Source organism: Pogonomyrmex barbatus, unplaced genomic scaffold (genome assembly GCF_055798465.1).
Source record: "Pogonomyrmex barbatus isolate J1 unplaced genomic scaffold, ASM5579846v1 scaffold1, whole genome shotgun sequence".
In the NCBI taxonomy this organism is placed as follows: domain Eukaryota; kingdom Metazoa; phylum Arthropoda; class Insecta; order Hymenoptera; family Formicidae; genus Pogonomyrmex; species Pogonomyrmex barbatus.
Genome location: NW_028297098.1, coordinates 11,467,448 through 11,485,797, shown reverse-complemented (window position 1 = coordinate 11,485,797; position 18,350 = coordinate 11,467,448). Strand labels below are relative to the sequence as shown.

The 18,350-nt window shown below is 37.9% G+C and overlaps 1 protein-coding gene across 5 annotated transcripts in view; it reads right to left on the bottom strand.

The window, feature by feature from the left end:
* Positions 1 to 2,567, bottom strand: part of Ankle2 (ankyrin repeat and LEM domain-containing protein 2) — a 53,462-nt gene extending 50,895 nt beyond the window's left edge. Inside the window, exons 1-2 of one of the 5 annotated variants that reach the window (XM_089085266.1) lie at positions 2,464 to 2,567; positions 1,969 to 2,305 (exon numbers count right to left, since the gene is read on the bottom strand). In XM_089085266.1, the coding sequence (XP_088941392.1) occupies positions 1,969 to 2,161 (193 nt within the window). In that variant the 5' untranslated portion in view covers positions 2,162 to 2,305; positions 2,464 to 2,567. Of the gene's footprint in view, positions 1 to 1,968 lie in introns of all 5 variants that reach the window. The other 4 variants (XM_089085267.1, XM_089085268.1, XM_089085269.1 and 1 more) reach the window with 4 other exon arrangements.
* Between the last annotated feature and the right edge of the window lie 15,783 nt (positions 2,568 to 18,350).

Here is an 18,350-nt window from a genome sequence, read left to right as displayed (position 1 = left end):
AAAATCACGCCCGCCCGCTTACATATACATATTTATGCACACACGCACGCACGCATGCACAAAATTTTTTTTGCAAAACATTTAATTTATTTTATCGTTTTTGGAAAATTTCTCAAGCTTTTTTGAGTAAATAAGCTTTCTTTCATGAATGTGTAGTCTTTCAAAATGCATAGATTTTAAAGATGTCTGTTCAGCCAAAATTAGTTATTTTTAGACTTCCTCCTTTGTATCAAAAAAATTTATTGCAAGAACTGAAAAAGATTTAAATAATAACATTCTGTATGTAAAAACAAGAAATGTTATATAGATGTTATACAGATTTTAAAGATGTGTTATTAATAGATTATAGAGAAAGATACATATAAAAATAATTAAAATGTAAATTATATATTACTTTTAATATCATAATTTATTAAAAAACTGATAGAATAACTGATAAAATAACAGGAAACAATGTATTTTTTAAAAATTGATAAAATATGATGAAATTATAATATAATTTAATTTATATTATTATAATTTCATTATATTTTATCAGTTTTTTAAAAAATACGTTTCCTATGTCATAAGCTGTATACTTTCAGAATTTAAGATATATCAAAAAGGGATTATATATGGTTTTCACTTCATGAATCAAAGTTTTAGTTTCATGAACCAAAATGACAAATACATTTGCAATTGTACAAATACTGTACAAAAGTTTTCGAACTGTACGACTCTTAAATTCTAAAATTTGAATCGTGGAATAGAAATCTATACAATATACAAATTTATGAAAAAACAATATAACAGTGTAAAAGAAAATTAATATTGTACAAAAAACATTTAATAATAAATTAAAAAGATTGGGAATCAATTTATATAATTTTTTATAATTCGACACAATAAAAACAAGTGTAACAAAATAAAAGAAAAGTAATTAATGCTACAAACTCAAAAGTTTATGCTCGCATTACTAGAATTTTCTCGAATCTTCATATTCATAATGATATCGATCTTAATAATCAAAGACATTGATCTACTGTTTTGGTCAGTATTCACTTTGTTAGAAGAAAGAGAATACAAAGATACGTAAGAATACGCAAGAATACAAAGAAACATAAATTTGATTGTAGACTTTAAGCAACAAGACAAAAGAAAAAATTGACTATGAAACTAGTGACATATAGAAAAACATAAGTAGTAAAATTTAAGCAAACCAGTCTATTAAGTTAAAAATGAAACTTAAAATTATCATTTGAAACTTTTGATTAATTGATACTAGAATCTTCCTAGAATCTTCTTAGAATTAACCAATACAACTGACGATTCTGTTAAATATCAAACATCACAAATTTAGCACACAAAATATTCTTGTGTAAAATTATATTATTTCATCTTTCTTGAGTTTTATATTAAATCGATTTCTATAATCTAATCTTCTATAATCGAATCTTATCTAATCTTCTTTAAAAATAGATTATAATTATTCAATTTAAAAACAAATTTTATAAAAAATTAAGAGCAAAGTTGTGCTTGTAAATAGTGCTTATTTAAAAAAAGCATCAATGTTGTATTCAATTCAATTTCAATTATATTGAAAAAAATATTTACTGTTTATCAAGTAATGAAGAAAAGAAACATATGGATAGTCCTAATTCCGCAAATAAATTCTTTCTTAGAATTAATATTATTAAATAGATTTATTTAATATATTTTATATATTTTTATATATTTTATATATTTTTATATATTTTATATATTTTTATATATTTTTATATATTTTATATATTTTATTAGGCAAGCGTCCAATTAAAATTAATAAAATAATGCTTAAGATTCAATGCTTGCGTTCCGATTTACATTTATAGGATTCATGGAATTATTTCATTCTTATTGTTTACCTACAAATGTTAAACAATAGTGCTCAAGACAAATAGTGCTCACGAGCGCTGTGAGTGTAAATCGGAACGCAGCCTAATTGTTTACCTTGTCCATCTGATAGATCCCTGTGTTCTAACGGTATGTACACAGCGTGATAAACCGTTTTATTCGAAAGGTTAGAATGCGCATTACATACAAGTTGTGTTCCCATGTTTTCGCCTTCGTTCACCAGAGTTTCGTTTTCTTCAGTACTATCACTTAACGAACTAATAGCGCATTCACGAGATATTGGCATCATGATATTGCAATAACCTATCACTTTCTATATCAATCACGTGTTTACAGATGGATGTGTTACGGCAAAATGTCTCAACTAGTGAATTGTGAATTGTTGAATTAAACAAATTGCGATAATTCTTCTTTGGACGAACCCACACAATTTCTTTGAAAAAATTAAAAGAATATCACTCAGCAATAACCTCTCACCTGAGCAGTATTTTTCAATTTTTCAATGGAAAATGTGTGTGTGTGTGTGTGTGTGTGTGTGTGTGTATATATATATATATATATATATATATATATATATATATATATACACACATTTATATAAAAACAGAAATCGGATAGAATCAACAAATCAACATAAGCTGCGTTTAACAAAGAAAACAGCTTTAGGGCCGGTATTCAGTCAGTTCTTAAGTCTAGTCTACAATGATATAACATAAGGCTATAAGATTATAAGGCATGTTTATAAGAACCTACTTAAATGAATTATTTTTATTTCTTATGCTTACAATCTTACGTCACAGTATAACTGTGCTGTATACTGTGACGTAAGATTGTTAAGCATAAGAAATGAAAATAATTCATTTAAGTAGGTGCTTTACAACCACGCCTTAGTGTCGATCCACAATAAGTATTTAATCTTTAAGCCGTAAGAAATTGACTAATCATAGTCGAGTATTCTTTTCATATTCGATTATAATTAGTCAATTTCTTACTTCTTAAAGCTTAAATCACCTATTGTGAACCGACACTTAAGTAAGCTCATATAACTATCCTATTGGTTGAAGATTGCTTCAGGGAGCGCGCTATTAGCACTATCATATCATTTCATCTTTATTGCTCATTATATGTAAATTAAGGAATGATGCGATATAGGCTGCATTTCGATATTCACTACCAGTACTGAAGATATATAGTTTAGATCACGTTTATTATAAATTTTTAATACTGGTAGTGAATATCGGAACGCAGCCATAGAGATACTACAATCAGAGACTGGCCATGATTTTGATCCGCTAATCAGAGACTTTGATCCGCCATGTTTTGGCGAAATCTTACAAGAAAGAAATATACTATCTCACTCCAATCAATAACGTATTTTGATTAGAGTGAAAGAAATATACACCATCTCATTCTAATCAATAGTGATATTTTTTACTTTGCATGTGCATTGATTTGAGAAGTGTATTGTGCATGTGTATTAAGCACAAAGGAAAGCATGATAATATATTATTAAATAATAGAGACACTAAAATTGCAAAATATAGTCATAAATTAATTAATTATGATAAATCAATATAAAAAATGGGTGAATGTTCATTTTTTTACTTAAATTTTATTTTATATTGTAATAAAGTTTGTTTATAATAATAATAAATATGTATAATAATCCTTTCTAAAAAAGGCATGATATCGATACTTGCATCTCTTGAAATTTCTTCGAAATTTATTGTTAACGTTTTTTCGCGATGGGTTCTCTCGCTGCGCTAACTTTGTGAATAGCTGTTATTGTATTGATTTCACAGAGGATCGTTTTGACAATTGTGTATCAAAAAATTAAAAATATTATAGTGTAATGGTAGTATAATAGTATTATATTAATTTTTGTTCTTGTGTTGAAAAAGATAAATAGCGAAAAAATAAATAAATAAATAAATTTAAAATTGTTAACATTAAACATTAAAGAATATATTAATAAATTGGTAATATAATTATATAAAATAAAGTTTTATAAAAAAAGGCATACATATTTTATTATCTTTAAAACGCTTATGTTTTTATAATATTACAATTTAAGATTAATGTAATTGAAAGATTAATGTATTTGAAAATAAGTGGAAATAGCCAAAAGATGGCGGACCAATCAAAAATTGCTTTTTCGTAGTCGGTCTCTGATTATAGTGTCTCTAATGCGATAGTTCTAATAGCGCGCTCCCCGAACTCAGCCGAAGTTATCTTAAAGTGATCTTAAATATAAAAATTGATTATGGCTGCGTTCAGCCGAGAAAGCAGATCAGTGAGCACTCAGTGATTTTTCAATATGATTGGTCCTTGTTTTTAGATCTTCGTTGAATGTAGGTGTAGAAACCAATCATAATAAAGAATCACTAAACGCTCACTGATCTGCTTTCTCTGCTGAACGCAGCCTATGAATATAGACCTAACTAAGAAGGGAGGGTGTGCGTCACGGCGGGGTCCGACCACGAACCAGTTGTGAAAACTCGTAATTATTTTGCGAAAAAATACCACCTCAATCAGGAATCGAATGGATTTCCTGCCGGGCAGGCATCTTATCCCTTCGATTACCGAGGCATATGATGATATTTATCACAAATAACGTGTTTAGAATAACACGTCACAATACAATGATACACATATACGTAATTACAATATACATATATACATGTATTCTCTCGATCCCACAACCGATACTCCAGAGAGATGATGGGAGTCGAAAACTGTTGTAAGATTCTTTAATTTGATTGGTTTATACGTTTAGATCCATGAGGAACTAAGAGCAAAAGTCAATTATCAAAGTTTTACAACAGTTCCAAAGTTGCTTTCTCTGCTAAATGCAGCTATGGGGGGATCTATTCTTTTTAATTGAATAGGCTACATTAGTTCAGATTTTCTCTTTCTTCTTCCAGTGTAAGAAAGAAAGATAAACTGTGAACTAGTATAACCAGTTCAGCCAAAAAGAACAGGCCTATAGACTGCGTACTGATATTCATTGCCAGCACTGAAAATCTATAATATATGTGACATAAACTATATTTTCAATATGGCAATGAATATTGGAACAATTTAATCATGATGTAAGGACACAGTACATACAGTAGCGCAACTCCCTGTCGGCACCTTTGATGTAGCGTGTACGAAATTGAACTGCATATGCGCGAACTAAATAAGTAACCAATCATAGATCTGCTCTTCGGTGCTCTATTAGATTGCACTAAAATGTTCTATTTCGCTTTCACCAAATTATAAATATATATCTATTTCGTTTTAAGTATATTGAATGTATATACATTTCCTCTCTTTTTCTAACTTATTATTTATATGCTAGCATCATATTCAAAATATAAATTAAATAAAAATAATATAAATACGTGTGAAAAATAAGATAAATACGTAACTAATAATGAAAAATATTCTATAGACAATATAAAATATAAATATCAAATATGAAATATAAAAGTAAGAAAATAATTTAAAAAATATACGTAAAAATATGTAAATATTGATTAATAAAAAAAACTATATTATATTTATTATTAACTTTGGTAAAAAAATTGCATAAAATATGAAAAAAATATTTAACCTAAGAAAATAGTATATAAAATAAACATATGTATTTAAATAATATTATTACTTTAAAAAGATAAATGCAAATATATATTTTTTAAATTTATAAGATTTAACAAATACAATTATATTTATAAAATTTAAAAATAATACAAAATTTAATGAATAAATAGAAATGTAGGTATACAATAATAAAAAATATTTTTGTATAGAGAAAGAACAAATTATTTTAAAAGTATTAAATATACTTATATATTAAATATGCTTAAAACGGTCTCGCTTTCCCGCGCGGAGAGCGGTCAGTCGGTTGCCAGGAGGGGAAGCGAGGACGTTGGAGACAGAAAGTTGTTATTAAATTGTTAGGCGATAATTATAACAAATAATGATGCTTTATTTAACTAATAGTGGTGCGATGGAATGCACCGAATCTTCGCGTTAATTCGTGGCCGTGGACGGGCGAGACGGCGATCGGCGCGCAGATAGCGCGTGAATATAAAATAAAATATCGCTCGGGCGGTCGGCGCGATACTGATCGCGGCGCGCAGTTTGGTGACGCGGGGCGCGCGCAGCGGCGGCGGTGTCGCACGTGTTCGTCGCGGGCCTTTAAATCGGCGTGGATTTAAACGTGCACGCGTGTCATGGGTGTTGTCGCGAGAGTGGATATTTCGCGAGGTCGTCGGATCGTTTAGATCAGAAAACGAGTGTGCCCGTTCCCTGCCGAGAGGGCTCGGCTGAGGCTCGGGGGGTGTGCCCCTCGTCTGTTTGCGTGAATGCCGAGTGAACTCGGCCAGCCGGGGAGGGCCCCAGCTGTGTGTGGAGAAGAAAGTGGCGGTGCCGAGTGTACTCGGCCGACCAGGGTGTACCCTGGCGCTCGGAGAGGTGGTATCGGAGAGAATCCCGATACTCAGTGGTGAAATCTCGGGAACGGCTGAGTCGGGTCGAGCGAACTCGACGCGCTGGAAAGACCCCAGCAACTCGCGGCTTGCCGTACGAGATACGAAGACGGCTTTCGGCCAGGCCAAGCGAACTTGGCGCGTTGGGGAGAGCCCCAACAAATCTCAGGCTTGCTACCGGTTTCGGATGCTCGCTTCCTTGAGACGGGCTCTCGGAAAACGAGCTAGGAACAGGAGTAAACGAGGAGTGAGTTCCTGTGGAGAGAGATGCCTTTTTATACCCGAGATCGACCTCGGTATTTTCGGTCGGATCGGTCGGATTGGTCGATCTCGGGGTTAGCATCCCTCTCCCCAGGAACGGAAAAAAAGGATCGGGGGATGATTGGTTTTTTTGGTAGGGAAGGAATTCGGGAAGGTAACGGCGCGGTGCGGGGGTGATTACACGCTTGTGGCCGCGGTCGTGGCGCGGTGCGGGACGCTCGCTCGGTTGCGTGGCGCGGCGTCGGTGCGGCGCGGGACGCGTTCACGCTCAGTGGTACGGTGCGTGGCGCGGTGCGGAGTGCGTTCGCGCTTGTTGGCGCGACGCTTGGCGCGGTGCGGGGAAATACCACGAAAACATACATGTTTTCGTGATATTCTCCGACGCTTCGGAGTTCGCGTATTGTTGGATTAAAAAGGAGGCATTACTGCCTCTTTGCGGCCACTGCCGCATTCCGCCTGGTGTTCGGCGGTCCCCGACGGATGGTCGGTCGGGGGAAATTCGGAGGAGGAATGGAGCGGAGGGATGCGCTCCGTTACATACTTATACATATATGCAATTACAATTATGTTAAATATAATGTTTATTTATTTTTAGAATAAGAACAAATAATAAATTTTAAAGGAAATAACATTTTTTTAAATTTTCAATATTCTAAATTTATAATAAAAAATCTGTATAAATCTTTATACAAATTAACTATTTTTCAAAGAGATAACTCTTCGTTCTTAGTTCACTTTATTTTCTCTCATTAATCATTATTCACTGAACACTAAACTATTATTAATCAATATTCAATATTCACTTAACACTGAACATTTCTATTTATTTTCTTTAACACGCCTAAACAGAGTAACTCTTTACGATTTCATTCCTATATGTCAGACATTTGTTCTCGCCAGTTTGTTAAACATTTAAATGATAGAGCATTTAAATGACAGAGAATGCTATAAAAAAAACCCGAGAGAAATGTGACAAAAAATTAGTTACGCGATTGATTATCTACTCAGCTCGTATGTGCAGTTCAATTTTGTACACACTAATATCGGGAGAATTGCGCTACTGTATATACTGTGATAAGGAGATTATAGACAGATATACCTAGACAGAGCGTTTGCCTTTATTCGAGGAGTGGGGGTAGATATCTACGTAAAAAAGGATATATTCTGTTTTGTGTGTCGCGTTCTCTCTCTCTCTCTCTCTCTCTCTCTCTCTCTCTCGTTCACGTGTGCGTACAAAATATACGCCTCTACTTATGATCCCCACTTACAGATGTATACGCACATGCGAACGAGAGAGAACGCGAAGGTACAAAATAAAATATATCCTTTTCTACATAGACATCACTATACACTCAACATTCAGTCTAGGTATACTATGTCTATAGGAGATCAGGGGGTCAATCATCTAACTTTACGTAAATTTTTCACTTTTCATTTTTCACTTTTTACTTTTCATTTTTCACACCTTGAAGTCGATCATGTAACTTTTCCTTTAGGGCGGAAACGTGAAAAGTGAAAAGTTTCATGTGAACTTACGATCATGTACGATTTTGTGGGATTATATAACTCTCTCATGTGAAAATGTGAAATTTTTCACATGAACTTTTTCGCCATGTACCTTGGTGACGGAAAAGCGGAAATCTAGGGAATTGATAAATATGCTTCGGAATTAGAGAAGATTAGGACTGCGTTAGGATTAAGTATATGTAGTACATATACAATTAGTTATTAAAAGATGTATATAATACTGTATCAATAAAATAATTTTCATTAGCTATAAAACCTATGAAATTATGTTTCATGATTTCACTTTCCATGCATCCAAGCTACATACATAATCACTGTACAAGTTTCACGTGAAATGTCACGTGAAAAATGAAAAGTAAAAAGTGAAAAATGAAAAGTGAAAAATTTCACATAAAGTTACATGAGTAGGTATACTAGGCGGGTTCTAACCCAGAAGCGTTGAGGGGGGTGCGGGTGTGCGGGGGAACTGTGCGCAACCGAGAAGCTCCGGGGAGGGGGGAGGGGGGGACGGCGCGTGTTGGGCGACTCAGTGCCATTGAATGTAAACAGCGTCGACGATTGATGCCTTCAGAGCACCGTGATAAATAATTACCAAAAGATAAATAACGAAGATGATATAAAAAATTGGACGCGTGGACATGACGTCAGAGGGGGGAGGGGGCCGCCGCCGCCGCCGCCGAGTAAAAAATAAATATCTCTCTCTCTCGTATATATCTATTATCTCTTCCGTTGCGGCTCTCTCTCTTATGGAGAATGTTATTTTTCTAATTATTTTATGGTGGGGGAGAAAGAAATGAAAGAAATACATGTTTTTTGCATATTATATATGTTTATATTTTTAAACAAATTGAATACATTTTTAAGTGTGAAATTTTTTTATTCACATGTGTTTTTCTTATACACTAAAAACTAAAGCTAACAGCTCGCAATCGACGAGTTGACGTCTATCGAAGATATCGCAATCGCGTATCGCGTTCGGCACTTCCTCGGGATCTGTTACAACAGACGCGATGTTGGAGAATTGCGTATACTTGATATCGATCGTATCGATGAATCTGACGAGTCGATCGAACGTCACATCGATACATTCGTTCAGAGCAAACATTCGACGTAACGTCGATTCGATCATCGTTACGCGTACGTTCAAAGATTCAAGACGTACGAGTGTAACGTCGTTCATCAGACAAATTCTGACGGTTAACGGTCCGACGCTTATAAAATTGTCTTTGTAATCGTTTAGCAGCAATTTATAGATATTCCATCGCTGCTCGTAGAGTCCCTTCCACGTTTCGAGAGACAGTATCAATTCCTGTCCCCGATGATCTCCCAGAGCGATCTCCACATAGCTCGGTGGACCAACGTTGATTCCAATTTCCAGAAATTTGTAACCCGTAGCCGTCAGAGTGTAACGTCTGCTCAGTAAGCGCACTGCGCGACGCTCCACCGAAATACTGTGGAAATTAAATATATAATATTGCACAATATTGGAAAAAAGAGAAAAAAATAAAAAAAATGCAGGTGAAACTTACGCGTTACATTCCTTCTTTTGTTTTTCGCCATTGTACGGTGCGCTGCTTCCTTTGACGGAATACATTGCGTGTTGTTCGAATGATGGAGGAGCGGAGTACCGTTTTTGTCGTGCAGATCGTTCGATGGAGGAGGACTGATCGCATAAATTTTTTTGACATGGCAAACCGTTAATCCTCCCACCTTTCCCCTCCCCCTTTTTTCTAAGAATTTCATTGTTGCAATCAAACATGTAGCGACATGTTCGCAAAGAAGCGCGATGACGTTCAAATTTTGTTTTCTAGGAAGAGCCCGTGAAAAGATAGCTCTTCGTAGAAATCGACGTGTCGCGGCGTGTCAAGAGAAGCGTCGATACTCCGGTTACTATAAACAAATCAAAGAGACTTATGATGGTTTTTTTCGCCGAAATCGGCGTACGTGTCGCGGCGTGTCAAGAGAAGCGCCGATACTCCGGCTGCTATAAACAAATTAGGGAGACCTATGATGATGATGTTCCGATTTAAACAAAGAAATTGTCGATGATATATAATGGGTCATGGGGTGTGCAGGATCACAGTAGATGGAAGTCTAATGTGTGTGAAAAAAATAGGTGACGGTAAAAATGGATAATGTGTTGAATATAGAAAATGTGTTTAATATGGATGAGGAAGACTTTGTGGATATAGTGGACGAAGTGTTTGAAAATGAAGAAGAAATAGAGATTGACAATATTGATATTGATATTGAAGACGAAGAGCACGCATTGTCTGACGATAGCAATTACGTAAGTGATCAAAGTGATGACCTTACGGATTATGCAGAAAAAATTGTCACCCGTTCGGAACTCCTTGCGTTGAATAATAATAAAAAGTATTGTTCAATACAATTTTATTATTCAACGGGTGGTGCACTAACTCTGTGTGCCGAATGCATGGTTCGTCTGGCGGACACTGACATTGGAGTATTGTATGCCGTTAGGAAGCACGAGATAGATACTCTCAATGCGCTAAACAGCCGATTTTGCTCCAATTGCCAACAGTCCGTCTGTATGATAATGCCATGCAACATGTGCCCAATTTGCACAAATTGAAAAAAGACAACATTGTGAACGAGGCATATGCAAGTGGAAGAGTGTGATATAAAAACAATATGGAAAGGTCATTGGAAGAGTTAACAAGTTCTCCGTTATGGGATTCAATCTCTCATCTACCAGTGAACGAGGCGGTGTATTTTATAAAGAGACACTATACCTCAACTCCCCATTTCCCGATTTCTCGTCCAAGAGTTAAGGGACGCTACAATTCGACTCTCTGCTTCTCCGCTCCTTCTGAGAGAGCGGAAATAATTCTGGAAGCGTGCACATATTATCATTATAGAGGACACGCATACAATATATTACTACCTCTCTCGCGGCAAAAAGTAGCAGAGATAATTCCAAGAAGCGATAATCATATATGGTTGTTCTATTCCCATCAATCTCCGGACATGGCGGAAATACACGTTGGTGAGTACGCGAGCACCAGTAGAGACAATGGATCTCTCGTTTGGCGAGAAATCGATACGGCATTTGAAAGCCGTATATTGACTGGTGCGGTGATCAATGTGGACTATATCGAGCCGCGACAATTTTTAGAAGACGCTGGTGGTGTAGTGCTCGAGCGAGTGCGAGACATTATACACAGACACGATAGTGTGAAAGTGAACACTGCATTTAACGGCGAGTTTGTAACGGGCGATAAACGCGCAAACAAAAGTATAAACACTAAAAATAGTGAACTCTTTCGAGTGTCAAATGTGGACGAGTGGTACGAGCAGCACGTCATCGAACCTACGTTGGCGTCGCTCGAAGAATTCCAAGAACGCGACAGTGGATGGGCGTTGTCGCGAATTCTAAATTTGACTATAAACATGAACAAATATAATCCAATGCACGCGGGATGTTACATCGAATTACCGCGGGAAATTATGTTAAAGCGAGAGGTGATCAATGTACGATCCAATGACAATGCGTGTTTCGCGTGGTCGGTGGTCGCGGCTCTGCATCCGGCCAAAAAACATACAAATCGGGAATTGTCGTACCCGCATTATACGACAGTGTTAAATTTGCAAGACATTACGTTTCCGATGACGTTGAACCAAATTAAGAAGTTCGAACATCTCAACGACATCTCAATCAACGTCTACAGTATCAAGGAAAAATTTGTACAAATTAATGAACAACGCGGTATTCGGTAAAACAATGGAAAATGTGCGCAATCACGTCGACGTTAAACTTTTGACCAAATGGGACGGACGGTATGGCGCGGAGGCAATGATCGCGAAACCAAATTTCCACAGCCGCAGCGTCTTTGCGGAAAACTTAATCGCCGTCGAACTGCGTAAACTCGAGGTAAAATTCAACAAGCCGATTTACGTGGGTATGTGTATACTCGACATATCGAAAATCTGCTTGTACGAATTTCACCACGAATACATGTCACCGCTGTATCGCGAGAAATGTAAGATCATGTACACCGACACGGACAGTCTCGTATACCACATCGAGTGCGATGATGTGTACGAGGCGATGAAACGCGATATCGCTAGATTCGATACGAGCGATTATCCGACGGACAACGCGTACGGGATGCCTCTCGCGAATAAAAAAGTACCCGGTCTAATGAAGGATGAGAATAACGGTGCGATAATGACGGAATTCGTCGGACTCAGAGCGAAGATGTACGCGGTGAGGGTGGACGGCAGAAAAGACATTAAAAAGGCGAAAGGTGTAAAGAATAACGTCGTAACGCGAACAATAACATTCGACGATTATACGCGGTGCTTGAACGAAGAGATCGAAATGACTCGTCGCCAGTCGTGTATAAGATCCAAGCTACACCAAGTATACACGGTGTCCGAGTCGAAAATCGTTCTGAGTCCGTACGACGACAAACGATACATCGTACCGGATTCGACGGAGACGTTACCGTGGGGACATTGGCGGATTCCATTGTAATATATACATTGTAATATATACATGTTTATACAATGTACATATATTTTTATATTTTTTATATAGTTTATATGATGCATATATGCACGTATGTATGTATGTATGTATGTATGTATGTATGTATGTATGTATGTATGTATGTATGTATGTATGTATGTATGTATGTATGTATGTATGTATGTATGTATGTATGTATGTATGTATGTATGTATGTATGTATGTATGTATGTATGTATGTATGTATGTATGTATGTATGTATGTATGTATGTATGTATGTATGTATGTATGTATGTATGTATGTATGTATGTATGTATGTATGTATGTATGTATGTATGTATGTATGTATGTATGTATGTATGTATGTATGTATGTATGTATGTATGTATGTATGTATGTATGTATGTATGTATGTATGTATGTATGTATGTATGTATGTATGTATGTATGTATGTATGTATGTATGTATGTATGTATGTATGTATGTATGTATGTATGTATGTATGTATGTATGTATGTATGTATGTATGTATGTATGTATGTATGTATGTATGTATGTATGTATGTATGTATGTATGTATGTATGTATGTATGTATGTATGTATGTATGTATGTATGTATGTATGTATGTATGTATGTATGTATGTATGTATGTATGTATGTATGTATGTATGTATGTATGTATGTATGTATGTATGTATGTATGTATGTATGTATGTATGTATGTATGTATGTATGTATGTATGTATGTATGTATGTATGTATGTATGTATGTATGTATGTATGTATGTATGTATGTATGTATGTATGTATGTATGTATGTATGTATGTATGTATGTATGTATGTATGTATGTATGTATGTATGTATGTATGTATGTATGTATGTATGTATGTATGTATGTATGTATGTATGTATGTATGTATGTATGTATGTATGTATGTATGTATGTATGTATGTATGTACGTACCTATGTATCATATCTATGTATGTATGTATGAACGTATGTAATTTCTTGTAATTTTATACAATACTGTTTTATACGATACTGTTTTATATGTAATATAGATATATGTATTTTTTGTAGTTTTTATATGTAGTTTTTACAATAAAATTTAGTTGTTCAAATTTATTTTATATATACTTTATAATAGCAACCAAGATCCTGCTTGCTGAGGAATTAGCTTTAATTCTCTCTTCGATTTATTTAATTTATACTCGGCTTAATACATATATTATTTATAATACATGTAGTTTTACATGTGTTCTCGTAAGTTACATACATGTATAGTTTAAAAAATGTAATGGGAGAAAAAAAATAATAAAAACTCTTTGTATACATGTATACAATGTATATGTATTTTTTTAAATACATTATAAAAATAAGAAAAAAATGAATTAAATCACACTGCTTTTGTTTATCCATGAGTTATGCGATCTATCGAATCCCAGCCACTTGACGTAAACCTTGTCTCCCTTCCTGCGTAGTACTTTCTCCACGAGATACACGTCCGGATGAGTCGCGCGATGCAATTCGTGCTCGTAGAACGCGCCCGCGACCGATTTTCCGCGATAATCCTCGAACAGATAAGTTACGGGATTAGTACGTTGCACTTTAACGATCTTAAACACCTCGGTGGTCCAATTTGGCGTGTAACCTTTTTCGAAAAGTGTCTTGTACTTGCTCACGCGTACCGATTCGCCTACTTTGAATTTTGCTGGACCTGCGATCTTTATCGCGCTGTATACCGTATCCAAGAGTCTTTTGGCGATCGCGGGAGTTACGTCAACGGGTCGCATGCCGATAGTGCGATGCTTGCGCGCGTTGTAATCTGACACGAGACGCGGTAGCGCGTCGACCCACTGTAAGTGCCGTTGAGCGTAAACATCTTCCACATGTTCTTAAGCGTGCGATTGAATCGCTCGACGATCGATGCCTTCAACACCGTATACGTGGAATAATGATTAACGTTGTGTTTTTTCAAGAGTTGTTGCACATCGGCATTGTAAAATTCCTTTCCCATATCCGTTTGCAAGTTTCTCGGGCATCTTCCGCTCTCTCGAATTATCTTAGCGATAGCGTTAGCCGTCTCACTTCCGACCTTGCTCTTGAGCGGTACGGCCCAGGCGTACTTGCTCAACGCATCGATGACGGTGAGTATGTAGTGATGACCTCTGTTGAAACTCGAGTACGGACGCATCTCGACGATGTCAGCCTGCCACAGATCGTCGTATCCCCGAATTATGACACGTCTTCGTGGAAAATTTCTCCTCGCCGGAGCGTGCAATTCCTCAACGAGTCGTCGCCTCTCGGAGCTAACATTTTTTTCACGTCCATCGGATCGCATGTTTCAACGATGTTTAATAGTAAAGATAAGATATACAATTTAAAATTGTTTTTTTCCTCACTGACGTTAATCGACTGGCTCGTTTCGTCGATACGCGATTAATTTATAATAATGCCGGCTTCGCGAAGTTCCTCGATGATCGACAGCATCTCGTTGTCGTGAGCGTTGTTACCAGCTCGGTGCGAAGCGTCGAGCAATCGGAGTTGATCCACCAGTTCGTTGGGATCGTCCCAATGCACGTAATCGATCTTGTTGTCGTTTAACTTCATGGCGGCTGGTATATTGCTCACGCCTGCACCCTTTTTACGCTCGCTACTTCCATACGTAGATACGAGCGGAGCGATGATGTTAATATACTTGGATCCTCTATTGCCCTTGATGGGATTATGGGCGCTGTGACCACGTCTATGAGCATTTGTTGTTAACAATATACTTTTATACTTTTGTTTATCATCCTCGGTAAAAACCGCGTCATCGGGAAGTCTCTTGAAGATCAATTCGTACAATCCTGGTGTACCATTGTATCTCACATTGTCTATGATTATGGAGTCATTTTTGTCAACGTCAAATTTCTTGTCACCAAGCATCGCACCACTGTTTTTATCGAAATAAACACCGTATACGCGATCAAATGTATCGTTTTTTCCATTATCATCGAGAAGAGGGCTTACGTACTTCTGCCCTAATGGTCCCAGCTGATTATGCAACGCTTCTCGACCTTGTTGCGTTTGCAGACTCTGTTTGATGGTTGTTTCGAATGACGGTTCACTGGCGTCTTTTGTTTCGAAAACATCTTCCTTTTGCAGGAACAGCGGTGGTTCTTTCGGTGGGTCTTTCGATGGTTGTATCGGTGTAGACTCGAACACGAGTGAATCTGACGCGGCTTTCAATTCTTTCGTTGTACGTTGTTTTTTAGACTGCGGCGTTAATTTCAACCATCCAACATCCGTCCAATATGAATCCTTGTCAGTAGTAGTAGTAGTAGTAATATCGTTATCGTTGTCGTCATCGCTGTCTTCACGTTTTTGTTTTTTCTTAATACCGAGATCCTTTACTTCTCTTTCAATCGATTGAGATTCCTCGGTTTTTTCAACAATCTGTTTTAGAGGTTCGACGATGGGCTTGAAGCGTTTCTCCAACGCTGTATCTTCAGCTATTTTACCAATTTTTAAAGCGCGATATTTTTTGCAAATCGAATCGCTCGTTTTCGCAATCTGTTTCGCTATTTTCTCGCGATCTTTGGTGTTATCCATTTTGCCTGCTCCATGTATCGACATCGATTAACTACGTTACGGTACCGCGAACGTATTAAATTCCTTTCTGTATCGCCCATTGATAAGCGGACTGTCCTTATCTATCACTAGAAATCCATACTCGCGCTGCCAACAATCGCGGCATAACGCACAGAATTCATCGTATGACATGTCGGTATTCACGTGATCGTTGTAAACATGTTTCAAGTTGGTACCATCCTGTTTGAACAGAATCAGCAGGTTCGCATTGTCGCGTATCAGATGTTTAGGTATCCTCGCGTACGTCTGACAGAGATAGAAGCAATCGACGTTCGAGTGGCGACCCATCGAAAAGTATTCTCTCACAGCATCTTGCTTATCGCACGCAACGTCGTCGAAGACGAAGATCGAATTGGGACGTGCCTCGCTCGGTGGAATGACGTCACTGTTGTTGGAGAACGTAAAGTAGCCGATTTCTTCTATCGATGTTAGTAAATTTTCCAAGTATCGATATTTCGGTTGTTGCAGCGATTTCGAGTATACGTACACGTTCTCGAAACGTACACCGTGCGGACTCTCGAGCAAGCTTATGAGAACGTTGGTTTTACCACAATTCGACGGCCCGCAAATGATGGCGCGTATAGTACTCGGTAACATTTCACCGTGCTTGCGCTCCGTCGCGATGTCTCCCATCATTCGCGCTCTCTCGTCACAGTTCGCGACGCGTATCGTCAGCGGCTGCCGTACAAATTTCATGTTCGCACTGCGTTATCTAGGCTTCGATCGAACGCCTATTTATAGGCGCGCGAAACCACGAATCGCTCAGTAGCAAAAATGTATTTCGCGCTGTCGCATCCCTCCGATATTCGGGATTTGAGCGCTGAGCAGTTGCAATATATACCGAAGGTCGTACTGTTACTCGTGTGCGGTAATTATATCGATCACGTGTGGGACAAGCTTCCGGAGTATATAAAGGCGGATTTGGAGGTTCAAACCTATCGTCGCTGCGTCGAGCATTATAATCAATCGAGGGATCGAGATCATATAGACGGTCCTGCACCGAAGATAAAGGATTGTGGCCTATGCCAGCAGCAGCGTCAAACGAAGGCTACATTGGAGGTCTGCTCAATCGAGTGATAAACGCGCTTCCTTTCGAACTACATATCCCCGGCTATCAGTTTTACGGTCCGGGTACTCGGCTGAAGAAGCGATTAGCCAGAGGTGAAACGGGCATAAATCCACTGGACGCGGCGTGCCGTGAACACGACATTGCGTATTCTCAGAGCAACGATCTCACCGACAGACACGCGGCGGACAAGGTACTCGCCGATAAATCCTTAGGACGCGTCATCGCAAGAGATTCGGCTCTGAGCGAGAAAGCTGCAGCTGCAGCCGTTTGGGCAGCGATGAAAGCCAAGACCAAGATCGGCATGGGTATGAAGGCGAGGAAAAAACCGGCAAAAAAAGAAACGAATACTTCCAACGGCGAAACGAGGTGGTGTGTTACCGATTTTGCCAATTTTGGGCGCTCTCGGGTCCTTAATCGGCGGAGCGGCCAGTGTGGCGAAAGCGATAAACGACAGGAAAGTCGCGCAACGTCCACTCGAGGAACTGCAACGTCGCGCGATGGAAACGCGCGGACAGGGACTGTATCTCGCTCCGTACAAGTACGGACGAGGACTGTATCTCGCCCCGTACAAAGGCGGACGAGGCGTAACAGCGAAAAAAAGAAAAAAAGAAAAAAAAACGCCAAAGAGACGATAAAAATACCTACGGGTGTAACCACCAATGTACAATTGGACCAGCTGGCGAAGCGTATGCGCGTACCGTACTTTAGAGGTGTTTTCATGCGTGACGCATTACCGATTAGCGGCGCGCGTCGAAATGAAAATGGTATCGTAAATCTGGACGACACGACGGGCCCCGGTACTCATTGGGTAGCGTACGTAAAGAGAAACAATCGCGTTGTGTACTTTGACAGTTTTGGTAATCTTCGACCGCCCAAGGAACTGATACGATATTTCGGAGACGATGCTACGATAGAGTACAAAAATTCGTGTATCGTGTGCACACTTTTGTCGTTGCTGTATGCGCCCGCGGTCACGTTGCACTCTACACGGATAATGTTTACGTTCATTA